This window comes from Arachis hypogaea, chromosome 3 (assembly GCF_003086295.3).
Source record: "Arachis hypogaea cultivar Tifrunner chromosome 3, arahy.Tifrunner.gnm2.J5K5, whole genome shotgun sequence".
Classification (NCBI taxonomy): domain Eukaryota; kingdom Viridiplantae; phylum Streptophyta; class Magnoliopsida; order Fabales; family Fabaceae; genus Arachis; species Arachis hypogaea.
In genome coordinates this window covers 45778969-45805683 of record NC_092038.1, presented here as the reverse complement: position 1 = coordinate 45805683, position 26715 = coordinate 45778969, and the positions used below count along the sequence as shown (strand labels likewise).

At 33.3% G+C, this 26715-nt stretch overlaps 2 protein-coding genes across 3 annotated transcripts; both read left to right on the top strand.

Annotated features, from left to right (window-relative positions):
• The first annotated feature begins 4532 nt into the window (after positions 1-4532).
• LOC112790497 (FKBP12-interacting protein of 37 kDa) lies at positions 4533-10599 on the top strand. Of its 2 annotated transcripts, none has more exons than XM_025832926.3 (13): positions 4533-4898; positions 4987-5097; positions 5275-5342; positions 5435-5471; positions 6257-6344; positions 6463-6527; positions 6625-6702; positions 7797-7844; positions 8495-8548; positions 8930-9091; positions 9393-9462; positions 9662-9717; positions 10236-10599. In XM_025832926.3, exons 1-13 carry the CDS (start codon positions 4872-4874, stop codon positions 10389-10391), a joined length of 1020 nt encoding a protein of 339 aa, XP_025688711.1. In that variant the 5' UTR covers positions 4533-4871; the 3' UTR covers positions 10392-10599. The 2 variants fall into 2 exon arrangements, with proteins under 2 accessions (XP_025688711.1, XP_072089046.1); XM_072232945.1 differs by having other exon boundaries at positions 4612-4898; positions 5006-5097.
• Positions 10600-11557: 958 nt separating this feature from the next.
• Positions 11558-23753, top strand: LOC112790496 (galactinol--sucrose galactosyltransferase). Its single transcript, XM_025832925.2, has 5 exons — positions 11558-12064; positions 12267-13111; positions 20664-20841; positions 21610-21977; positions 22951-23753. Exons 1-5 carry the CDS (start codon positions 11698-11700, stop codon positions 23518-23520), a joined length of 2328 nt encoding a protein of 775 aa, XP_025688710.1. The 5' UTR covers positions 11558-11697; the 3' UTR covers positions 23521-23753.
• The last annotated feature ends 2962 nt before the right edge of the window (positions 23754-26715 follow it).

The following is a 26715-nucleotide window of genomic DNA, read 5'->3' as shown; positions in this document are numbered from 1 at the left end:
CCGTCTCCGAGCCGCTTCGTCTTACTAGCTTAGTGTTTCGCAGGCTGCAACCGTACCTGCGTCATAGTTGTCTTCTCTTCATCGTAGTTATTCTATTTTGGATCAATTCATATATTCTGAATCTGTTCTTTTACTGTGGATATGTTCTTGTTCCTATTCTTCAAATTTTTGTTGCAAATAGAATATTTTTAGGATATTTTAAAATTTTTACTTCTTATTTTAATTTTTCTGTTCTTCTATTTTAAATATGTTTTGAAATTGTCTTCAATTTTTGTCCCTATTTTAATTGTTCTGATTTTTTATTTTTGTTCCTATTTTAATATTTTAAATTATAATTTAAAATTTTATTTTCTAACTCATTTAAGTAATATAATCCTAAAAGAATACATTAATATTTAAACTTAATACTAAATAATATATTTAATTCTATTAATTAAATTCAAATTCACATCCCCGTTTGTTTCTTTTATTTATCAAAGATAAAAAATTCAAATTTAATTTTTTATTTTTTAATTTAATAAAACAACTTTAACTATTTAAAGAGTATTTTTATCATTTAAAATTATATGAAAAATGCATTTTAGTCTTTTAAAATCAAATTTAAATTTTAACATTATAAATTTATTAAAGATTAAAGTACTGTTTTTGTCCCCAACATTTGGGATAAGTCTCAAAGTTATCCCTAATAATCGTCTTATTTAAGTCCCTAACATTTTAAAATTGGCTCAATATTGTCCTGTTGTTAGGGATCTGTTAACAGAATTGACGACGAGACAAAATTGAAACTATTCTAAAATGTTAGGGACATAAATAGGACAAAAACGTTGGGACAAAAATAATAGATAGAAGTAAATTTTAATTTTATCCTTCAATAATATCAATTTTTTATGATACATAGTTATTTAATTATTTTTTAATCACATCTAAGTAAATTACACTTAAATACATTACTTTCATTCTAAATAAATTTATTTTTTATAATTTTACTTTTAAATATTTTTACTCTTAAACATTAAAGAATTTTGACACATTAAAGACAAAAGGTACAATTTATACTTTATTGTATATGTATCATTTTTTTCTTTTTTGCAAGTTTATGTACTAGTCATTTTACAAAAATTTCATGATGAGTAAAAATCTTTAAGAGTAAAATTATAAAAAAAATAAATTTATTTAGAATAAAAGTAATGTGATTAAATTTAATTTACTTAGATGTAGTTAAAAAAATAATTGAATAATGATGTACCGTAAAAAATTGATATTATTAAAAGATAAAATTAAAATTTATTTTTATGTATCGTTTTTGTCCCCAATATTTTCATCTTATTTAAGTTCCTAACGTTTCAAAATCGTCTCAATTTTGTCCTGCCGTCAATTCTGTTAACAAATCCCTAATGGCAGGACAATATTGAGCCAGTTTTGAAATGTTAGGGACTTAAATAGGACGATTTAAATGTTAGGAACAATTTTAGGACTTATCCTAAACGTTGATAACAGAAATGATACTTTACTCTTTATTAAATGATATCAATCCAAATTAGAATTTGATTTTTAAATAAAAGAAAAAAATTTCTGCAATGAAGAGAAATATAAATAAAAAAAAGTGAATAATAATTAAAGTGAGATTAGGGTTAGATAAAAATTATATAATTTGTTGTTAGATTGGTTGTTTGAGCTTGTAAGTCGGTGTTAATTTTTATAAGGGCATTTTTGTCTTTATAAAATTATCTATGAGAATATTTGATAAATTAAAATTTAAAATTTTATTTTTTAATTCATTTAAACAAATTTAATCCTAAAATAATTTTTATCGTTTAAATTTCTAGTTTTTTGATGCATGTAAATAACGTCAATACCAAAAAGATATTTTTGTCTTTTTATTAATATCTAAATAAATTTTTTATAATTTTTAAATTAATTTTTAAAAAAGATATTTTTATCTTTTTAAATTTAAATATAATTTTTATTTTTATTTTTTTAAATTAAATTAAATTTTTAATTCAAATTAAATAACTTTAATTTTAAAAAACTTTTAGTCTTTTAAAATTAAAAACGTCTTATTTATTCGTTTAATATTAATACACGTTTGATTTTTAAATCTTTTATAATAATGTTATAATAATCCTTTTTTAAATGTTATAATTGTTTAATATGAATAATATTAATCCAAAATATAATGGACTTAAAATGGTCCAAATTAAAATAATAATCTTAGTCCAAACAAATTTTAAATAAAAAGGACAAAAAAAAACATATAAGCATTAAATGTTAATTTTTGTTTAACTCTTTAAAAAAAATTTTAATACTCCAAAACTTTAAGGAGCATTTGAATCGGGCGCCTTATATATTTACGAGAAATTATATATTTACGAGAAATGAAACCTTTGGTTTTTATATTGATATCTTTGAAATTTCTTAGATTTGGTTATTTCAGAAGATGAGTTATTACAGTTGACTCTTATTTAAATTGAGTAAATCCTTAACAATAATGGAAAGACACTTAGAAATTTTTCAACAATGCCATATCCTAACCTGGATAGTGTCCATATCAAAACACGAGATGTTACAAAACAAATTACTCTTGAATGAACTCAACTATGACAGTGTTTTGTTAGCTAATGAGTATGAGCAATATCTCTCACAAATGGCACAAGAAGAAAGGAACGTGTTGTATGAACATGTTATGGATGTTGTTAACTCAGAACATGGTCGAGTCTTTTTCCTTTATGGTTATGGGGAAACAGGAAAAACTTTTGTCTGGAAAACACTCTCACCTGGTCTTTGATCAAGAGGTCAAATCGTCTTAACAATTCCTTCAAGTGGTATCGCAGCTCTTTTGCTGCCAGGAGGAAGAATGACTCATTCTAGGTTTTCTATTCCTCTTACTCCAGATGAATACTCTACATACAACATCAAACAAGGCAGTCCATTAGCTGAATTGATTGTAAGAACAAAATTAAATTAGGCATCAATAATGAATAAATTTTGTTTTGAAGCACTAGATTGATCAATGAGAGACTTGCTTCGTTTCACTAATGAATCATGCTCCACATTACTGTTTGGAGGAAAAACAGTAGTTTTTGGAAGAGATTTTAGACAAATACATTTAGTTAGCACAAAAGGTTCTAGATAGGATATTGCTAATGCAACAATAAACTCATCTTAGGTGTGGTCTAATTGCAAGATATTGAACTTGACACAAAATATGAGACTTAGTTCTATCTACAAATAGAAATGAAACAAACGAGGAATTGAAAAAGTGTGCAAATTGATTCTCGATTTGGGTGATGGAAAGTTAGGACAATCTGATGATGACTCCAGTTTAGTTGTCGTACCACCAGAACTTCTGATTGATGGTACCGATGACCCAATCAAAGCAATTGTTCATGTTATATATGGTGACTACATAAACGACTATGAAAATTGCGATATTCTCCATGGTCGAACTATTCTATCTCCAACTATTAACATTGTTGAGCAAGTGAATGATTACGTGCTATCCTTTAATAAAAATAATATGAAACAATATTTGAGTTCTGATTCACCTTGCTTTTAAGAAAGGAGTTGATGATACATTTGCTAGCATACACACTCCTAAATATTTGGCTACTATCAAATGCCTTGACATGCCAAATCATGAAGTTTGCTTTAAAAAAAGTTGTCTAGTGATTCTTATTCGAAATATTAATCATTCCGCTGGTGGCTTTTATAACAAAACTGGATTGGTTGTCACAAAATTTGGAAACAATATTATTGAAGCTAAAGTATTACCAGGAAGCAATGTTGGGAAAAAGGTCTTTATTTTGAGAATGACATTAATCTTATCAGATGTTAAATTACCATTTAAATTTTAACGAGGATAATTTCTAATAATGCTTTCTTATGCAATGACTATGAATAAGAGTTAATAACAATCATTAAATTATGCCAACGAGTAATAGCTCAAATGGCATAGTCTCTCCATACTCAATTAAGAAGTTGCGGGTTCGAGTCTCCTATCTTTGGTAAAAAAAAAAAATCATTAAATTATGTAAGTTTGGTTCTCAAATATAGATAAACTTTACGTTGCAGTTTTAAAAATTATCAACAAAAATAGATTGAAGATTGTAATTTCTCATAATAATTCAAATAATTATATTGCAACAAATAATGTGATTTACCCCTGAGGTTTCAGAAATATTTGATTCCTTTCAACAATCTCAAGGTACTATGCTCTTAAATAATTTTTTTTTTGTCAATTATCAATTGCTCTTCCATCTGTTCCTTTAATTTGTCTGAAGTGTTGTCCTTTTATAGTTTTCATCATGTTTTATTGATCAAAGATACAAGCATCAATATCATATAAAATGATTTTCATATTCTATCATTTCAGTGATTGCAGCTAATGAGTCAAAACTGTCCAATCAAATTGTTCACCCTTAAAGTTAAGGAAAACATAACTGCATTCTTTTTAAGAATGCTTTTCTTTTCTTTTTGTCAACTTTAATTATTCAGAAGACATATAATTTCAACTTTAGCACACTACCCACAAACTTAGTTGGTAATTTACTATTTCCTAACTTGGTCGTCTTTAAATGTGTTATATGTTGCATGTAACTTTGCATAAACATTGCCACGCAAAGACATAACTTCCTTTGTTTACTTCATACCTGAATTAACAATCCTATTGTTTAATACATCCAAGAACCATATTCCTATAAAAATAAAATAAAATAAAATAATACATGGTTAAAAGAACAGAACAGTCGCAAAAAAGAAAAAAATTGTGGTAACTGTATAGAGTGTTTTGCCTGTTTGGTCGCAATCTGATAATTTGCAGCTTCAGCGCTTCTTCTGATCTTCTCCTTCCTTATCTAGGGTTTTTGAAATCAATGGCTTCCTCTCCTCATTTTGATGATGTAAGACACTCCTTCTTTTCGAATTTTATTTTTTCTTTCCCCTTTCTATCTATGAGTCTCGGCCCCAATTCAATTTTCTCAAACGCAGCAAGACTTCGATTTTGAAGGCGGATTTTCCGGAACGCGTTCTGGTGAGAAGAGGCCCTCTCCCGATTATGACGACGAATATTACGATAATGACCCTTTCGCACCCAAGAAGGTAATCAAATATAATCCACTATAGTTTAGTTTATTCTATGTGATTCTGCGTTACATGTTCTCTAATTAGAATGTTCTATGTGGAAAATGGAATACGTTCGTCAATTGTACATGACTCGTTGAAGGTTGGATATTTGTTTTCTAAAATTGTACTCTGTTCTGTTTGTTATTGGTTCAGGCAAAATCAAAGGCTGAAGAAGCTGCTTCTGGTGTAACCACTGGAATGATATTGTCTCTTCGTGAGAGGTATAACGAAATCTTAGTTGTACTGTGTTCAGGTTGCTGTGAGGATATAATTTGAGCCTAAACTTCTTTCTGTGGCTCTTTCTTTCTGGCAGTCTTCAAAACTGTAAGGATACCCTTGCCACATGCCAAGTACGTCTTACTTTTATGAATTCAATTACTCAAAGTTGATATTCTCTTCTTGATCGAAGTGGACTGTAGTTTATAATAATGTTGGATTCATTAATGCTTCGGGAAAATGTAGCATAGATATGGGTACATAGTATGGTCATTTTGCACGAGGTAGGGTATGTATGTGTGTGTATATTATATAAAATGTAAAACAGTAAACAATAAAGTAATTGAAGCATATTATATGCAATTTTTATGATGTTGTAACTTCAAGTTTTTATCAAAGTATTAGGAAAGAAAGCAACATCTTAAGAGGAATAAGACTTGAAGAAATGAAGTAGTGTTTTATTTAATTTAAAAGTAAACCAAATAGCGTACTTGTCAAATTTTATGATTTGTAAGTACTAACTTAGATTTAGGCCTTTGGGTACATATGCTTGTTGTAATGTTTGACCAACAATTATCAATTATTTGTGTGTACCTAGCAGAAATTGGCACTGGGTACATAGTCGTATGAGTAGGTCAGGCATACTAAACATTAGGCATTTAGGATTACCTAGGTTTCATTGCTTCATGCTTCATGGTGAAAAGGTTCACGTTTATTATTTTGATCATTTGATAGTTGTGGGATATGGTGTCTAATGTTTGATTTGTAAATTCCCATAGCAGACTAGCAGAGAGCCCTGGCCATAATCTGTTCAAATTGTGTTCTTTTACTATTATTATTTTTTTTAATTGTCATATCTTAGATTGAATTCTACCTTTTCCTTTTCTTAGAAACTTGATCAGATCATTCCATATTTCAGAATGAACTTGAGGCTGCAAAATCTGAAATTCAGAAGTGGCGCACAGCATTTCAGAATGAACCCTTCATACCTTCTGGGACCACTCCAGGTTAGTTTGTACCTGGTGTTTTGCAGGTGACCTCTGTATTGTTATTCTAGATCTAGTTCTATTACTTCTTTGTTTCAAATATATTCCTGATCTCTTCTGTTATATTTCTTCATTCAAGCACCCAAATTGGTGATTAACTATCTTCAAGCCCTAAAATCTTCTGAGGAGTCTTCAAAAGAGCAGGTTTGGAATTAAATCGTTCATTTTTTTTCCTTAAAAATTATTCTTTATCCATTGATCAGGGTTCACTGATCCCTTTCACTGTTTCATTGATTATTAGCTTGAAAAAGCAAAGAAAAAGGAAGGTGCATTCTTTGTTACTTTTGCAAAACGAGAACAAGAAATAGCAGAGTTGAAGGTAGGTAATATACTGAAAATAGGGTTCCGATGCTCTTTAAGTTTTTAACTTGTAAAATCTTAGATGATGACTTTCACACTGTCTTGATTGGCAGTTATCATGTCTACACTGCTCAACATTGATTGACTTGTCCAGTTGTCCTTTATAAGTTAGGGCTCTGTTTTCATTCTTTTTATTGATAAGTGGCTGTTTGGAAAGGAAGGAGATACCCACTTCCTTTGAGAAAAATTTCATTGGAATTTGGAACTTTGGATTGGGGAGTGGTGCTTTTTTCTTTCGTTCTTTCTTTCTTTCTTTCTTATTTATTTATTTATTTAAAGGGTTAAGTACGATTTTGGTCCCTAAGGTAGGGGTTGAAAATTTTTTTCATCCCCAATCTTTTTTTGCTTACAAAATCGTCTCTAAGGTTTATCTTAGTTTTAAAACCGTCCTTCGGACCAAAATACTCCTTTCCCTTCTTCCCAAAATCAAACACAAAAGCAAAAGCAGAAGAAGGAGCAGAAACAGAAGCAACAACAATGAAACAATGTAATAAACATTAAAAACATGGATAATGGATCAACAAATCTGTATAATGAAACAATGAAACAATGTAATCAAGGAGGAGCAGGAACAGAAGCAGAACAACAAGAACAATGAAACAATGTAATCAACCAGAAGCAGAAGCAATCAGAAGCAACAATATAAAAGAATCATAATCAGAAGTCAACAACATAATAGAAGCAGAAGCAGAAGAAGAATGGAATTAGAATCAACAACGTAATAGAAGCATAAGTGTTTTCCCCTGTCCAGAGGAGCAGCGGCGAGATCCCCTTCCCCCTCATGGTTGTAATATTAAAGTATTATGCTTTTGATGAGAAAGTATAAAGTCCTTAAAGGATAAGAGGCCAGAAATTATCATGTATTGTGTAGGTGTATGAAGTGTTGAATTGCAATAAGAGCTTGAACTGATCCTATTGCTTGTTACGAATCTTGAGCAGAAAGTTTAAAGCTACATGCACTTTAAAGACTTAGGGTTATGTAGTAAGACTTTATCTACTTTTAGAAAACTTTTCCCCCCACTAAAACGTATATGCCTCTCTAACCTTTTCCAGTCTGCTGTGCGGGATCTGAAAGCTCAACTCAAGCCAGCAACAATGCAGGTATTGTTTTATATAATATAATTTTTGCTATTGTGTGCTTTCATCAATATGGCTGTGTCTAAAGTCTTTCATGGTACGTAGGAAAAGCTGCAATTTTTAATTCTAAGTTATCCTGTTTGTAGTGGTTTATGTACTATTTTTGTTGTTCTGTTCATTATTCTCCTTCAAACAGTGATATACCCAGGAGGTTTACACTTTATGACATGTATAAATTGTTCACTAGATCTTGTATATTAGCTGACAAGAAGGTTGCACTCAAGATAAATAACTATGTGCTAGTCTGCCTCTTTCTACTTCAAAGTTTTATAGAATTATAGCAGCCCTGATAATCTGTTACTGGATATAGGCATAAATCCTTCTGGATCATTACCCGATTACAGTTACTGGAACTTCAATAATAATTATAAAAAAAATGAGGAGTAATGTACTTGCATTGGATCTGATAAAAGTGGGTCTATTATACTTATACAACTCAATTTTCAATACTTTCTGCCTGCTTATTTATTTATTTATTTATTTTTATTTATTTATTTTTTGAGTTATTCATGATATGCTGCTTTCAAATAATTTTGGCTGCATCTTGTTGCCTTCCATTTTGACTTTTAGTTATGCCCAAAGGTAGTCCTTGTTTCCATGATTTTAACTTTCAGGCAAGAAGGCTGTTACTAGATCCAGCTGTCCATGAAGAGTTTACTCGTTTGAAGGTTTGTTATTCAACTTGGTTATGAATTCTATTGAGTCAAGTTTGTTATTTTCAGAGATATAGAATCCAGGATGGATATTATGCCTCATACTTGGAAAATGTTAGAGCAAGCTGTCTTGTTAGTTCTTTCTGGGAGAGTATCACCTTAGAGATATGGTGAAGAAACAACTTGTTATCCATTATGAGGAGAGAGGAGTATTGTACTGTGTCTTATGTAGTGGTAGTTTTAGTCCCTTCTTCACCGTGCGGCTTGGGGGGGGGGGGGGGGGAGGTGTTATTTTGGAGGTATCAAAAAAGAGATTTCAGTATTTTAGTCAGTTTTTACATTGGTGAATGGTGATTACTTCAGTTGTTTCTTACATGGGTTCTCATTTGATCTTAGAATTTAGTCGAGGAGAAGGACAAAAAAGTGAAAGAGTTGCAAGATAACATTGCCGCAATCAATTTCACTCCCCAGAGCAAGATGGGAAAGATGCTTATGGCTAAATGCAAAACTTTGCAGGAGGAAAATGAGGAGATTGGGAACCAAGCGACTGACGCAAAGGTGATGCTATCTTATTTTCTTGATGCCTCTAACTGTCACTTCAACCCCCCCCCCCCCCCCAAACCAAAAAACCCCAACCCCCATTTTTTTGTTGCATGCATGAGATTCTTTACAACTGTTTCTAATATAATTGTCATTGTGCTGATGACATAATAATTTATTATTTACTAGAGGTAATATTACTCATGCATTTACAATTGTACATAATTTATTCGTCATGGTTATTGCTGTGTCGATGGTGATGTTGGCATCTCCCCCCCCCCCCCCCTCCTCTCAATGTTTTGTTGTTCTTGATTTCCAGATACAAGAGTTAGCAATGAAACTATCATTGCAGAAATACCAGAATGCCGAACTGAGAAGTCAATTCGAAGGTTAGCAGCTGGATGATTTCAAAAATAAAAAATTGTATGCTTTGGCATTTTAATCCTCTTTGACCCTTTTTAGGATGAATCTTAAACGGGTTTGCCTATAAAATTGGAGTTTTTGGGAATCAAAAGTTATGCTAATGTAATATCAATGCATTAGCAATTTATGTAAAATTGTAATCTTAACCTCTAAACTTGACTACAGGGCTGCAGACACATATGGACGGACTGACAAACGACGTTGAAAGATCCAATGAAATGGTTTTGCTTATCCCTACTTTCATACTTTAATGTTTCAAAATATCAATGCACTGCATATTCTCCTCTGCATTATACACTATTTGCTTCAGAGTTTCTGACAGAGTAAACCATTTTTGTTTAGTCCACTTATACTTAAATCTCTATATGATTTAGATGAATACTAATAGGGAATAAATAATATAATATACATTAATTTGGATGTAATATGTTGCTGGTCAAGAAAGATCTAGAACGGTCTCGCTAAACTTGGTGGAACTCAATGGGGTTGTTTGATTCATATAACCGATTTCACCTAATCAAATAAGGCTTTATTGTTGTGTGTTGGTTCATAATGGGAGAATCTCCTCTTCCCCATATATTTGGACAAAAGCCCAAAAATATATGATTATTTGAAGTTTTCTTGTGCTGAATTTTTGTGGAGTTATATATAAGTTGCTTAAGAGCTTAACCTAAATATTGAGTACATTGTACCAAAGAAAATCTTTGAGTACGCATAGCTTCAATGGGTTTTACTGCAGGTTTTGATGTTGCAAGAGAAATTAGAAGAGAAGGATGAAGAGATCCAACGGCTGAAAGATGAATTGCAAGAGAAAGGCTTCATGGATGAAGGGACAACAGAAGCAGCATCCAAGAGAAATGACATTTATGCAATGCCCAAGGAAAATGCTGATTAATGTGCCACGTTAGCTTAAGACGAAAAGTTTTTGTGGGAACGGTTTCTTCTCAAGAATTCAGTTTACTCATAGTTGTATGTCGAATTGAATTCATCAATTTGCAAAGCAAAAGTGATTTTGGTGCTGCAACGTGAAGCATTAGAATCCTCGTTGATTCTGTCATTAGTTTGTGGTGTTATCCTTATTTAAATAAAGTTTTAATTTTAAATTTCGTTTTGCATATAACAAGTGTTTGATTCAGCACTTCATTTTAAGTAACAGTTCTATTTTTACAACAGAAAATAACATTATTTTATACTGTTGGTGTAAATTATAACGCATGAACAATTTCTACACACAGAAATGCTCTCAAGTGAAAAAAATGATAATATTAAAACTTGATTATCTAGAACTCTCGGGTAGCTTGTGATGTGGCAGGCTCCAATGCTTGATCTTCGTTTTTGTTCTCTTTGCCAAACACGTAGCCCTTCTGCCCCTTCATCGCATACGTATTCCACTTCTCCTTTTACTTGTTTTTTCTCCTATGAATATTTGACAATAGTTCATATTTATTTTGTTTTTATCACATTTCTTAGTTTGACAGGATAATAATTAATTTATTTAATTCATTGTAATTCTGAATTCTATTTAAAGATGAAGTTAACAAGTGAGCTGATTATTTAATTAATCTAAATTAGTTAATAGTTCACATTTATTAATTTTAATAGAATAAGGAAAATTTGTTGGAACCAATATGAGACTAATGTTTCTTAACTAATGACTGATGAATGCTTTTTCTTTCTTATTTTTTTTGGCAATCTGGAGTACATATTTTATTTTCACTCATGCTAATATTTGTTAGTCTATTGATCATTTAAAGTTATACTTTTTTATTTATTTACTAATAATTTTATACATTAATAGGAAAAAAGCACTTAAGTACACTAATATCTAACTATATTTTGCTATGTTTTACTCGTATATACTTTAAAAATTGTGTGAAATAGTCAATATTATAAAATATTTTATATGGATATTTGATACCATATTAATACTTTACTATGATCAATATAGAACATGTTTGTTCGTTTGAACAACCCCTCCAGGGTTTAACCTTCATATAATTAAGGCATGTACATGCTACTTTTATCATCACTTTCTAATATCAAATTATCAATGGATACAAATATAACAGCTTAAGTTTACTACACACACAGCTTTTGTTATTTTAGTCAACTAAGCCGTTTCTATTTCATTATTCAAACACCTTCCCTTTCTCACTCGCAAATTGAAGAAAACTCCAATAAGCAGAAGTTAGAGCTTCTTCATGGCGCCAAGCTTAACCACCCTCCAAGAAAATGGACTCTCCAAACCGTTACCACCCTCCATAAAACTCGAAGCCTCAACCTTCTCAGTCAACGACCACCCCATCCTCACCGAAGTCCCACCAAACATAGTTGCCGCCACTGTATCACCGCCACAAGATTCAACCACCACCAAGAACACCGCAGCAGGATGCTTCGTGGGGTTCAATGCCGACGAGCCACTCTCCCGGCACGTTGTTTCCCTTGGTAAGCTCAGAGGAATCCGGTTCATGAGCATATTCCGGTTCAAACTCTGGTGGAGCACCCACTGGACCGGCTCCAACGGTACCCAAGTAGAGCACGAGACTCAAATTATGATACTCGAGAACAGTTAGTTACTATCTATCCATCTTTTCAGTTATTATTAGACCAAAAGGTACAAGAGTGTTGGAAAAGATTTGACATATTTGATTAAGGGTGAAGACTCGCATGTTTCACATACATATTTTGACATATATGTGTTTTAAAATATCAACTTCATATAACTTGATTAAACTGGTTAATGTTAGTTTGAGTTTAATTGTTATATCAGGTGAGAGCGGCGGGCGACCCTATGTCCTCCTCTTGCCGCTTATCGAAGGAGCTTTCCGGGCTTCCCTGCAGCCCGGTCTTGACGACTTCCTCGACGTCTGCATGGAGAGTGGATCCACACGCGTGGCGGAGTCGACATTCAAAGCGTGCCTCTACATGCACGCCAACAACGACCCCTACACTCTGGTCCACGAAGCCATGAAGGTCATCCGCCTCCACCTTGGAACCTTCAAGCTTCTAGAAGAGAAGACCCCGCCGGCAATCATCGACAGGTTCGGGTGGTGCACGTGGGACGCGTTCTACCTGGAGGTGCACCCTCAGGGCGTCCGCCAAGGCATCAAAACCCTCGCGGACGGAGGGTGCCCTCCCGGTCTAGTCATCATTGATGACGGATGGCAAACGTTTTGCCGCGACGATGAGGCGGTAACCGACGGAGGGAGCTTGAATTGTAGGATACCGGGAGAGCAGATGCTGAATAGGCTGATAAGGTTCCAAGAGAACTGCAAGTTTAGGGAGTACGAGTGTTGTAAGGGGAAGGGGATGGGTGCGTTTGTGAGGGAGTTGAAGGAGGAGTTTGCAGCGCTGGAGAATGTGTATGTGTGGCATGCGTTTTGTGGGTACTGGGGTGGGATAAGGCCCAAGGTGGAGGGGATGCCGGAGACAGAGATGGTGGCCGCGAGGCTGTCGAAGGGGGCGGAGATGCTGATGACGGACTTGGCGGTGGAGAAGATACTAGAGAACGGTGTGGGAGTTGTAGCGCGGCATGAGGCTCACAACTTGTATGAAGGACTTCACTCGCATCTTCAGTCGATGGGGATTGACGGTGTCAAGATTGATGTCACACATGTAAGTCTTTTCAAATCATCTTGAATAAAAAATTTGTTGATAATGGTAGAAAATAATTTCATATATATTAAAATTTGGTCGAAATTTAATTATAAAAAAAAAGTGAATAATTTTTTATTATTGGATAAAATTTTACAGCATTAAAAATATTAATATATATAGTTTATACATTTATATTTTAATTAATATTTATATATATTTAGTTGTCAAAAATGTTACCAGACCAATAAAATTTACTGATTAGTCAACAAGTTTATGATATCAAAAAGTAGTTCAAATATCTCGACATGTTGGCATCAAAATGGTTGCCTCCAAACTTTATATATATGAAAAGACAGAGAAGTGTCCATAGAGAAAACCTCTTGATGAAATTTCAGTTTAAAATTTTAAATATAGCGCAACAAGGTTTTAATTTAATATGAGTAAGATAATTTTAAGAAATATTTATAAATAAAAGGTATACATTAAATAATTGAGAAGATTGAATAATTATCAGTCAAGTATATGTTTATTTATTTAAGAATGGTTTAGTCTTTATTTTCTTATATAATTTTAAACATGGTTAAGATTTATTTCCAGATTGAATAATTGCGTGTGCATGTGAGTGGATTTGTATGTGAGCGGTGTGTTTACTTTAGAGAACCGCTGATGTCACCACCAATGAAAAAACTCTAATGTCTCAAACACCTCAGAGGCTCAGAGATAGATGATTTCTATTTATTCGGTATTTCGGTATATTCCCCTGAAATTAAAATTGGGATGTAGCTTCGAATCATTACGGCAATAGGTGAAATTTGTTAAGGCATGGATAGACAAGGATGAATGCTCATTTAAGGGTGGATCTGATTTTTTATGTAAGGAGCAAATTCACATGAAAAAGTATAATTAATAAAGTTTGAATAGTTGAATTTATTTGCCTATAAAAGTATGAACAAGACAAATGGATTTTACACAGTTACAAATACTTTTCTTTCTCTATCTCTTTACAACAACTTAATATTATTCTCTCTTTATGTTGCAATCAAATATTCTTCTTTTTATATTTCTACTACAATTCCTTCTCTTTTTTTATTTTATTAGTATTTTAAATTCTCTTTTCTATTACTCTTTAGATATAATATTAATAGTAATATTAATTATCTTTATTATATTGAGATAGTAACAATAATCATATGCAATTCTCTCTCTCTTTATTTTTAATACTTCTTTCCATCTTTGTATATATATACACATTACAACATATAATATTATTATATATATATATAAATTATTATTGAGCTAATTATATTAATAATAGAGTCTTTTATTTATACATCTCTATTTTATATCTTTTATTTATTTCACAACACGTTATCATCACGAGACTCTGATCAAATCTTTAGGAAGACTCAGGTAATATTTTCATTATGTCGAAGCTCTCTCATCTCGAATTCAATGCTCTTGATATATCTGGCAACAATTATTTATCATGGATATTAGATGCTGAAATCCATCTTGATTCAATGGATCTTGGAGATACCATTAAGGCTGAAAATAATGCATCCCAGAAGGAAAAAGCTAAAGCCATGATTTTTCTTCGTCGTCATCTTGACGAGGGATTGAAAAATGAATATCTCACATTAAAAGATCCTGCAGATCTTTGGAAAGACCTTGAAGAAAGGTATAATCATCAGAAAACGGTGATACTTCCTCAAGCCCGATATGAATGGACGCATTTGCGTTTACAAGATTTTAAATCTATAAATGAATATAATTCTGCAATGCTTCAAATCACCTCACGAATGAAATTGTGTGGGAAAAAAATAACTGATCATGATATGTTGGAGAAAACTTTCTCAACCTTCCATGCCTCGAATGTGCTCCTGCAGCAGCAGTATCGAGAGAAAGGGTTTAAAAAATATTCTGAGTTAATTTCTTACCTTCTTGTTGCCGAACGCAACAATGAGTTGTTATTGAAAAATCATGAAGCGCGCCCAGCTGGCGCCGCCCCATTTCCTGAAGTAAATGCGGCAAATCATTACTCGAGAAGAGGTAAATGGCAAGCTTTTAATAACAAGAAAAATTATGGAAGGAAAAAGAATTATGTTCAAAAGAGAAGATCTCACCAGAAGTGGGATAAAGAAAGGAATATCGGGCATAATAAATCAACCGAGGAGAAGTGTTTCCGCTGTGGTGGAAAGGGCCATTGGTCACGTACCTGTCGTACCCCAAGGCACCTAGTCGATCTTTACCAGGCATCTTTGAAAAAGAACGACAAAGGAAAGGAAACAAATTTTGTTTCAAATGATGCTGAGAACTCCACCACTCATTATGATGTATCTGATTTCTTTGAGGATCCTGAAGGAAATATTGGTCATTTGATCAATGATGGAATAGTTTAATACGTGGGATTGTGAAGTATCTATATAAATAAATAATGTAAAGGACTTATTGTTAAGTTTTATTTTCTATGTATTTAAGTTTCAAATGTGATGTACATAAATAATGAAATATTAATGTTTATGAATTTTGAAATTATTAAATGTGTCAAATTTTAAAATAAAATTTTAGTATATGACATTATTTTATGTACAGTGTTTCTTAGAAAAATAATTCTGATCAAGTATTCAATTTAACTGTGCATACTACTCATTTTATTATTATTTGTTTTTGAAGAGAATGGCAAGGATATGTAATGAAGATGTATGCCTTGCGAATAGTGCAAGTTCGCACACTATTCTCAAAAGTAATATATGTTTTACCCATCTTGTGCCAAAAGAGGAATATGTTAACACTATTATTGGCTCAGGCAATGTGATAGAAGGCTCCGGAAGAGCTATAATTTTGTTTCCTGGAGGAACAAAATTTATAATAAATAATGCACTGTTATCTACCAAGTCTCGAAGAAACTTGTTGAGTTTTAAAGATATTCGCCGAAATGGATATCATATTAAGACTATGAATGAGGGAAATCATGAGTATTTATGTATCACAACTCATGATTCAAATAAGAAAGTTATATTAGAAAAATTATCCTCACTTTTATCTGGGTTGTATTATACCAAGATTAGTGCAATTGAATCACATGCCATTGTAAACCAGAAGTTTACTAGCTCAAATGAGTTCATAACTTGGCACGACCGATTGGGTCATCCGGGAACAACCATGATGAGGAGAATTATTGAAAACTCTCATGGACATTCACTAAAGAACCAGAAGATTCTTAAAACTAGTGAATTTTGTTGTGCTGCATGTTCTCAAAGAAAGTTAATTTTAAGGCCATCACCAGTAAAGATTGGATTTGAGTCTCCTGAATTCCTAGAAAGGATTCAAGGTGATATATGTGGACCTATTCATCCACCATGTGGATCTTTTAGATATTTTATGGTCCTAATAGACGCATCTTCGAGATGGTCACATGTGTGTTTATTATCTTCTCGCAACCTGACGTTTGCGAGATTATTGGCTCAAATTATTCAATTAAAAGCACAATTTCCAGAAAATCCAATTAAAGCAATTCGTCTTGATAATGCTGGTGAATTTACTTCCCAAGCTTTTGATGCTTATTGTATGGCTAATGGAATAAGTGTTGAACATCCAGTAGCCTATGTTCACACACAAAATGGGTTAGCAGAATCACTTATTAAGCGTCTCCAATTAATTGCTAGACCCTTGCTTATGAGAACAAATCTCCCAACCTCAGTTTGGGGGCATGCTATTTTACATGCCGCAACACTTATTCGTTTGAGGCCAACGAGTTATCATCAATTCTCTCCTATGCAATTAGCTTTTGGCCAGCAGCCAAATGTTTCCCATTTAAGAATATTTGGGTGTGCAATATATGTTCCCATTGCACCACCTAATCGCACCAAAATGGGACCCCAAAGAAAATTGGGAATATATGTTGGATATGATTCTCCCTCTATAGTGAGGTATCTTGAGATACAAACTGGAGATGTATTTAAAGCCAGGTTTGCGGATTGTCATTTTGATGAATCAAAATTTCCAACATTAGGGGGAGAGAATAAGCTTCCTGAAAAGGAACTTAATTGGAATGCATCATCGTTGATGCATTTAGATCCTCGATCAGGGCAATGTGAACTAGAAGTTCAAAAGATTATACATTTGCAAAGAATAGCAAATGAATTGCCTAATGCATTTTTCGATACAAAGAGGATAACCAAATCTTATATACCAGCGGAAAATGCCCCCATTCGAATTAATGTTCCAGTAGGACAAGTAGCCACTGAAGCAAATTCACGCCAGAAGCGTGGCAGGCCTGTCGGTTTCAAAGACAAAAATCCTCGAAAGAGAAAAGAGGTAAATAATATTCCTGTTGAAAAAGACATAGTAGAGACACCTGCAGTTGTCCAAAATTCTGATATAACGCCAGAAGACGTTCAGGTACCTGAAAATTGTGAAAATGATGAGATCTCAATAAATTATGTCTTTACAGGAGAGAAATGGGACCGAAATAAGACAATTGTCAATGAAATATTTGCATATAATGTGGCATTAGATATCATGCATGAAAGTAAGGATCTTGAGCCAAGATTAGTCGAAGAATGTCAACAAAGGAATGATTGGCCAAAATGAAAAGAAGCCATGAAGGCTGAATTAGACTCACTTGCAAAACGTGAAGTCTTTGGACCTGTAGTCCGTACACCTGAAGATGTAAAACCTGTTGGATATAAGTGGGTATTTGTGAGAAAACGAAATGAGAAAAATGAAGTTATGCGCTACAAAGCCCGACTTGTGGCACAAGGTTTTTCACAAAGGCCCGGTATAGATTATGAAGAAACGTATTCCCCTGTAGTGGATGCGATAACATTGCGTTATTTGGTCAGTTTATCTGCATATCATAAACTGCATATGCATTTAATGGATGTGGTAACAGCCTATTTGTACGGCTCATTAGATCGGGATATCTATATGAAAGTCCTTGAAGGACTAAAGATATCTAAACCATCTAGTGAATATTCGCAAGGGTTATACTCAGTCAAATTGCAAAGATCTTTATATGGTCTAAAACAATCTGGACGAATGTGGTATAATCGTCTTACTGAGTATCTGGCCAAAAACGGATTCAAGAATGATGATATCTGCCCATGTGTTTTCATAAAGAAAACTACATCTGGGTTTATTATAATTGCTGTGTACGTTGATGATTTAAATATCATTGGGACTCCTGAAGAGATTCCAACAATTATAAAAACTCTAAAAGAAGAGTTTGAGATGAAAGATCTTGGAAAGACTAAGTTTTGTCTCGGCCTGCAGATCGAGCATATAAAAAATTGGATCTTTATTCACCAAACAACATACACAGAAAAGATCTTGAAGAGATTTTATATGGATAAGTCACATCCATTAAGTACCCCAATGATTGTAAGATCTTTAGATGTGAAAAAGGATCAATTCCGTCCTAAAGAAGAGAATGAAGATATCCTTGGTCCTGAAGTACCATATCTTAGTGCCATTGGAGCGCTAATGTATCTTGCTAATAATACGCGACCTGACATATCATTCGCGGTGAATTTACTAGCAAGTTATAGTTCCTCTCCAACCAGAAGACATTGGAGTGGAATCAAACAAATTTTTCGATATCTTCATGGAACGGTTGATATGGGATTGTTTTATCCCTATGGATCCAAGTCACAATTAGTTGGCTATGCAGATGCCGGATACCTGTCTGATCCACATAAAGGGAGATCTCAAACAGGATACTTATTCACATATGGTGATACAGCTATATCATGGAGGTCCACAAAACAGACGATTGCAGCAACCTCCTCTAATCATGCTGAAATACTGGCGATTCATGAATCTAGTCGCGAGTGTTTTTGGCTCAGGAGTTTGATCCAATATATCCTGTCATCATGTGGACTGATTGATTATAAGATAGCTCCAACTGTCCTGTTTGAAGATAATACAGCGTGCATTGCTCAACTTAAGGGCGGATACATCAAAGGTGATAGAACAAAGCATATCTCTCCCAAATTCTTCTTCACTCATGATCTTCAAAATCAAGGGACTATAGATGTCCAACAGATTAGTTCAAGTGACAATCTGGCAGATTTATTTACAAAGTCACTCCCAAAATCCTCCTTTGAAAGATTGGTACATGAAATTGGGATGCGCCGATTTTGAGACATTAAATAATGTCAGCAAGAGGGGGAGACTGTACTCTTTTTCCCTTGGTCAGGTTTTTTCCCATTGGGTTTTTCTTGACAAGGTTTTTAATGAGGCAATCCCCAAGGATATGGTACTCTTTTTCCTTCACTAAGATTTTTCCCACAGAGTTTTCTTTAGTAAGGTTTTAATGAGGCATATTCCTAAATGAGCATTCAAGGGGGAGTGTTACAGCATGGATAGATAAGGATGAATGGTCATTTAAGGGTGGATCTGATTTCCTATGTAAGGAGCAAATTCACATGAAAAAGTACAATTAATAAAGTTTGAATAGTTGAATTTATTTGCCTATAAAAGCATGAACGAGGCAAATGGATTTTACACAGTTACAAATACTTCCCTTTCTCTATCTCTTTACAACAACTTAATATTATTCTCTCTTTATGTTGCAATCAAATACTCTTCTCTTTATATTTCTACTACAATTCCTTCTCTTCTTTTATTTTATTAGTATTTTAAATTCTCTTTCTATTACTCTTTACATATAATATTAATAGCAATATTAATTATCTTTATTATATTGAGATAGTAACAATAATCATATGCAATTTTCTCTCTCTTTATTTTTAATACTTCTTTCCATCTTTATATATATATACACATTACAACATATAATATTATTATTATTATATATATATATAAATTATTATTGAGCTAATTATATTAATAATAGAGTCTTCTATTTATACATCTCTATTTTATATCTTTTATTTATTTCACAACAAAATTATAATTTTATGCCATTAGTTGGACCAATCTTACTTTGCAATTAACTAAAAGAAATATAACATGTGGGAGATGCTGATTTTCTAAAAGTTGATTTCTTTCTTGAATTTAGAAATCGGAGCTAAAGTTAATTCGTTGGGGTGGAGAGAAACGAACGTTTTTTATATGGTAATAAAATAAGGTGTACTACTTTTGACCATGTTTAGAATTTTAATGATTGTTTTATCGTATGTCATATAAGGGTGTAAATTAAATTGATAGGTTAGTCTAATAATGTTATACGAAAAAAATACTAAAAATTATTAGAATTTATTATTTTTAATTATTTTATTATTATTATTGATTATCAACTCCATTTTTTAATTTAATTAATTTAATCTATTAATTTAATAATATAATTAATTAATAAAAAAATAAATTTTAATCGTCCTATAACATTCTTCAGTTATAAGATTGAATATCTTATAATATTACTCTCATAATGCATGACAACTATATAAATGTGCCAAGACATATAATATTCGATAACATTATATGATATAAGATATGGAATATTGAATAATATCATGAATGCTATAGCTTATAAAAATGAAGAGAATCAATCAACTATTAGGAATGAAGAGAAAGTACTGATCACTAGGATTCTTACATGTGGCAGGTTCTAGAGATGCTATCAGAGGATTATGGTGGTCGTGTTGAACTCGCCAAACCATACTACAAAGCACTCACTGATTCTATTAAGAAACATTTCAAGGGCAATGGTGTCATTTCCAGCATGAAGCAGTGTAACGATTTCATGTTCCTTGGCACAGAGACCATATCACTTGGACGAGTTGGTAACGTCCTAATAATAATAATAATAATAATAATGTTTAATTACTCTGTTAATCTCTATAGTTTCGTAAAATTTTCAATTAGGTCTTTATACTTTTTTTCTTTTTAATTGGGTTCCTGTACTAATTTTTTTTTCAATTAAGTCCCTCTTAGTAGTAATTGCCTTAATTTTATAGGGATCTAACTAAAAAAAAAAGAATTGGTATAGAGACCTAAATAAAAGAAAAAAAAGTGTAAGGACTCAATTAAAAAAAAATTTTGGTGCAAGGACTCAATTAAAAGGAAAAAAAGTATAGGGACCTAATTGAAAATTTCGCAAAACTATAGGGACCAACAGAGTAATTAAACCTAATAATAATTCATAGTAACTATTTTTATTTAGGAAAAAAATCCTCTAAATTTTTTTAGTTATTTGATTTCTCACTTTATATTTTTTAAGTAGAATAAAAAAATATATAAAAAAATTAAATAATTAAAAATCACACTTTATTAAATAATTAAAAAATAAATAAATAGATTCACTCTCTTTTTGTTTATAATCCTTGACCAAACGTGCATTAATTTAATTTTCAAAAAATAAAATACCTCAATTGATTCTTAAAAGATATACTTATAAATAATTTTTTTATCGATTAGATAATAATATATAACATAATTATTTTGCAACAAATCATTTAATTTGCATAAGAATCGCTTTGATTAAACCAATTTATGGCTTCAAAAATAGAATGCAAGATGAGAATTTAGATGTTCAAATATTATTTTTACAGGTGATGATTTTTGGTGTACGGACCCGGCCGGAGATCCGAACGGAACATATTGGCTACAAGGATGTCACATGGTGCATTGTGCATACAACAGCTTGTGGATGGGGAATATCATTCACCCGGATTGGGACATGTTCCAATCTGATCACGCCTGCGCCGAGTTTCACGCCGCCTCTCGAGCCATCTCCGGTGGACCGGTTTATGTGAGTGACTCTGTTGGAAAACACAACTTCAAGTTGCTTAAGAAGTTGGTTCTCTTGGATGGCTCCATTTTACGGTGTGAACACTATGCACTTCCTACTAGGGATTGCTTATTTGAAAATCCTTTACATGATGGTAAAACAATGCTCAAAATTTGGAACCTCAACAAGGTAACATACAATACAATACAATACAATAATGTCTATACATACATAAAAGTTAATCTCTTATGTACATAATAAATTAAGGAAAAGTCTAGGGGCCATCAATTTTATTGCATTTTAGCCAGCATGTAACCAACAGAAAAAGGTGAGCTATCGGATAGAATTTCACACCAATCTCACACCATCAAATCATTATTGATGGCTAGTTGATGGCTATCAATCACAAATGTTGCTGGCCCCTAACATTGCTCTTAAATTAAACAGCAAATTAACGTATTAGTTTCATGAAGAATATGCAGGAACTTTTTGGTTCTTTAAATTTACTAGTAAATAGTTGAACTTGTAAATCTATTATAACGAACCTTTAGACTTAGCACGAAAAATAGAAAACCAATAAGAAATTCCTTCGATGTTCTTGTAATCCAAATTTATTATTGTGTTGCGTTTCAATAACAGATTAACTTAATAATATACTTGTTTTAATCAGTCTATACACTAAGTCAGAAATCATATTCACTAATTTAACAGTATTGTAAGGGTTATAAGAGTATCTAGTTAGTTGAGAAGGTAGTTAAGTTGTTAACCATGCACATGGAGTTAGTTATATTGTTAAGCATGCAATTGCAGTTAGTTATGAGGTTAGAGAGTTAGTTTCTCTGATAGTTCAATCAGTAGAGTATATAAAACACATGTAATGAAGTGAGTTTAGTTATCGAAAATCATTCTTACTCTCTCAAAGAGCCTCTCCAATTTTCTCCTCTCTTAATTCTTTCTCTTATACAACTAGTCTTTTATTCCTTTAAATTTGTATGAATTTTTGCATAGAATTAAATTTTTTTTTTGTCTCGTGCTGAATTTTTTTTATACATATTATAAAAGTATTTTGCAAAAAAATTAAGTCAATCGAAAGAGATAAATAAATGATTATGTAAAAGACGGCATTATTATATATTCACTTATTAGTTTCGATTGAAAACAGTATACAGGGGTTTTGGGTCTGTTCAATTGCCAAGGTGGAGGGTGGTGTCCTGCGAGTAGAAGAAACAAGAGTTTTTTAGATTGTTCACACTCCGTTACTTGCATTGCAAGTCCCAAAGACATTGAATGGAGCAAAGGAAAGAACCTTATTTGCACCAGAGGAGTTGATTCATTTGCAGTGTACATGGTGAAAAACCAAAAGTTGAGGCTAGTGAAGTATGATGAGAGCATTGAGGTTTCGCTGGAGCCTTTTGCTTTCGAGCTCATGACGGTTTCTCCGGTGATGTTTCTACCAAGATCATCAATTCAGTTTGCACCATTTGGATTGGTGAACATGCTCAACTCTGGAGGCTCAATTCAATCCTTGGAGTTCCATGAACATGATAAATTAGTTAGAATTGGGGTAAGAGGCCATGGTCAGATGGCCGTATTCGCGGCAGCGAAGCCGGTAGATTGTAAGATTGATGGACAACCTGTGGAGTTTGATTACAATTATGACGATAACATGGTTAAGCTCCAAGTTCCATGGCCTAGTTCTTCGAGGTTGTCCATAGTCGAGTATTTTTTTTGAACCGATTAATTAAGGTCTGAATGCTTGAGAATGCATAAATAACTGCCACTTTGATAAGATTAGCATTAGTACATAAAAAAATTGAGTGCAAATACTTAATTTTATAATGCACTAATTAATTTTGTTAAAGTGTCGGATATCATATATTGAATTAAAAGGGTAAACTGTGTGTTGTATTAAGTTAAATATTTGTATCATAAATTGATGACATGTTAGTTATTGCTTGAAATTTTCGATTTGTTTATGTAAATCCTTAATAAGTGATATGTTTGTTGACGTTGCAGTAGTAATAATGTAGTTCTAGTACAGTTTCTGTGGAAACTCTGTTCTTGCTCGCAGAGCTTGGAAAGTGAAGTGAAGCTCACTTGTGTGAGAGAGAGATTCGAGAAATGAGAAAAGGTTGAGTGGTAAAAGGCACTAATTTTATTTACTATAAACAATATATATACATTATGATCTAAGGGTGAAGCTTTTATATTTAACTAACTCTAAGTGAATATATGTGCACAGCATGTGTGATGCCAATTAAGCTAAAACTAACTCCAACTAACTTCTTATTAACTTAATTTGTCTTCTAGCTATCTTTTACTTTGATTACTCCTAATCACACCCTCCCTCAAGTTGGGAGTGTAGAAATCTATAAGTCCTAGCTTGGATTGAGCTTATGAAAAAGGGGTTGGAGCTAATGCTTTTGTTAGCACATCTGCTACTTGGTTTCCAGACGAAACTGGAAGCAGCTTAATCACACCCTCTTGAACCTTGTCACGAACAGTGTGACAGTCGATCTTGATGTGCTTAGTGCGTTCGTGAAAGACTGGATTTGAAATAATATGGAGAGCTGATCTGTTATCGCAATATAGAGTAATGGGATGCGTGAGAGGTTGTCCGAAATCGCGGAGAATGTTCTTAATCCAAACACCTTCACATGTTGCAACGGCCATTGCTCGATATTCGACCTCAGCCGAAGACCAAGCCACTGTGGGTTGTTTATTACTTCTCCAGCAGATTAAGGAATCGCCTAAGAAGTAGCAGAAACCAGTAACCGATCTTCTGGAGTCCGAACAAGTTCCCCAGTCTGAATTGGAGAAAGCTTTGAGGCTGAGATTGTTGGAAGTAGAGAAGATGATTCCTTTGGCAGGGGCACCCTTCAGATATCTGAGAACATGTAATGCAGCCTCAAAATGTTTAGTAGTCACGATTGGCTCAACTTGCTGATTGCGAAGCAAATGTTGGGTCGAGTATTGGTCAAGTAAATGAGTTGTCCAATGAGCCTACGATAGCTAGTAACATCAGGCAATGGGTCACCTGAAGACTTAGATAAGTGGTGGTGTAATCCATTGGAGTCGCAGCTGGCTTCGCATCAAGCAATCCAAATTCCTTAAAGAGATCAAGTGTGTACTTGCGCTGGTAGATAGCAATGCCTTGCTTGCTTCTCGCTACCTCAAGACCAAGAAAAAATTTGAGCACCCCCAAATCCTTAATGCTAAATTTGGCATCAAGGAGCTGCTTGACCTCTTCAATTGTTTTCAAGCAATTGTCATCCACCACCAAGTCATCAACGTAGACCAAGATGCAAGTGAAATTAGAACCAGCGAGCTTGGTAAATAGGCATGTGTCAGCCTTTGATTGAATAAAACCAGTGGTAAGAAGGACTTGGCAAAGCTTTGGTGCCATTGTCGACTCGCTTGCTTCAGCCCATAGAGAGAACGCTGCAACCTACACACCATACCGGGAGGAGCAGATAAACCCAAATGAGGTTTCATATAAACTTCCCCAGGCAAGTCCCCATGAAAAAAGGCTGTGTTCACATCAAGTTGGTGAACATACCAGCCATGATTTACAGCAAGAGTGAGTAGAATCCGCAATGTAGTAAGTTTGATCACAGGACTAAAAGTATCAAAATAATCAAATCCGGCAGTTTAAGTAAACCCCATTGCCACTAATCGAGCCTTGTGCCTTTCTACGTCGCCATTAGGCTTGAATTTGGTCTTAAAGGCCCACTTGCATCCAATAGCCTTCTTCCCATGAGGAAGTGACGTTAATTTTCATGTTTTGGTTTCTTCAAGTGCTTTCAATTCATCCATTATAGCCTACCTCCAAGAGTCATGTTTGATTGCCTCCTCATAATTTCTAGGTTCTATACTGGTGGAGATAGCCAAATCTAACGCCTTATTTGTTGGTGATAACCTGTCGTAAGAAACATAATTGGAGACAGGATACAATGTTGATGATTGAAGTTGCTGCTCTTGAGCAATGACTTGCAAGCATTGAAAATCTTGAAGGTATTTGGGAGGATTTTGGGCTCTACATGATCTCCTTAAGGCATGTCTTGTGGCAGTGATGTTTAAGTCAGAAGCATCAAGTGACTGTGAAGCTAAATGTGGTGAATAAAGTAGAGTGGATGCATAAGGTTCAACTTCTAAAGGTGTAGGGGTTTTTAAAACAAGTTGAATATGATCTAAACTAGATGCATGTGTGTCGTGAGACTCTGTGAATAATGGTGCAGGCATTGTGGATTGTGAATGATTATTATTGCATTCTTCAAAAACATCTGAATATGTATGAAAGTGAGGGTTTGGAAAAACATGGGCAGATGTGGAGTGGCTAGTGATAAATGGAAAATATTTTTCATAAAATTGCACATGTCTTGATAAGAATATCTCTCAAATGTTAACATCAATTAGAAGGTAGCCTTTTGTTCCACTTTTGAAACCAAGAAAAATACATTTTCGTACGCGCTTATCGAATTTTCGTCTATGAGAGGTCAAAGTGGACGCAAAAGCTAAACAACCAAAGACTATAAGATGATCAAGTGTGGGTAATTTCTTATGTAAAGCCTCAAAGGGGCTACTCTCTTTCGAAGTAGAGCTAGGGACTCAGTTAATAATATGGACAGCATATGCTATTACATAGTGCCAAAAACAGTTAGGGATGTTTGAGGAGAAAATGAGAGCTCTAGCCATGTTCAAGAGTTCTTGGTGTTTTCTTTCTACAATTCCATTCTGCTGTGGAGTTTCAATACAGCTAGTTTGCTGCAAAATTTCTCTGGATTGATAGAAAGAAGACATCATAAACTCAAGGCCATTATCTGATCTTACACACTTGATCAACTTGTGCATTTGGGTTTCAATCATCAAAATAAATTGTTTTTCTTGTTTCAGACTTGTTTTTCATAAAAAATAGCCATGTGAATTT

Excerpts from the sequence above, each read along its gene's own strand:
- LOC112790497 (XM_025832926.3), top strand. The coding sequence starts at position 4,872 with ATGGCTTCCTCTCCTCATTTTGATGAT. Across the intron at positions 6,703-7,796 it reads AAGAAATAGCAGAGTTGAAG|TCTGCTGTGCGGGATCTGAA; the intron begins GTAGGTAATATA and ends AACCTTTTCCAG. Across the intron at positions 9,463-9,661 it reads ACTGAGAAGTCAATTCGAAG|GGCTGCAGACACATATGGAC; the intron begins GTTAGCAGCTGG and ends ACTTGACTACAG.
- LOC112790496 (XM_025832925.2), top strand. The coding sequence starts at position 11,698 with ATGGCGCCAAGCTTAACCACCCTCCAAGAAAATGGACTCTCCAAACCG. Across the intron at positions 12,065-12,266 it reads AATTATGATACTCGAGAACA|GTGAGAGCGGCGGGCGACCC; the intron begins GTTAGTTACTAT and ends TTGTTATATCAG. Across the intron at positions 21,978-22,950 it reads AAATTTGGAACCTCAACAAG|TATACAGGGGTTTTGGGTCT; the intron begins GTAACATACAAT and ends GATTGAAAACAG.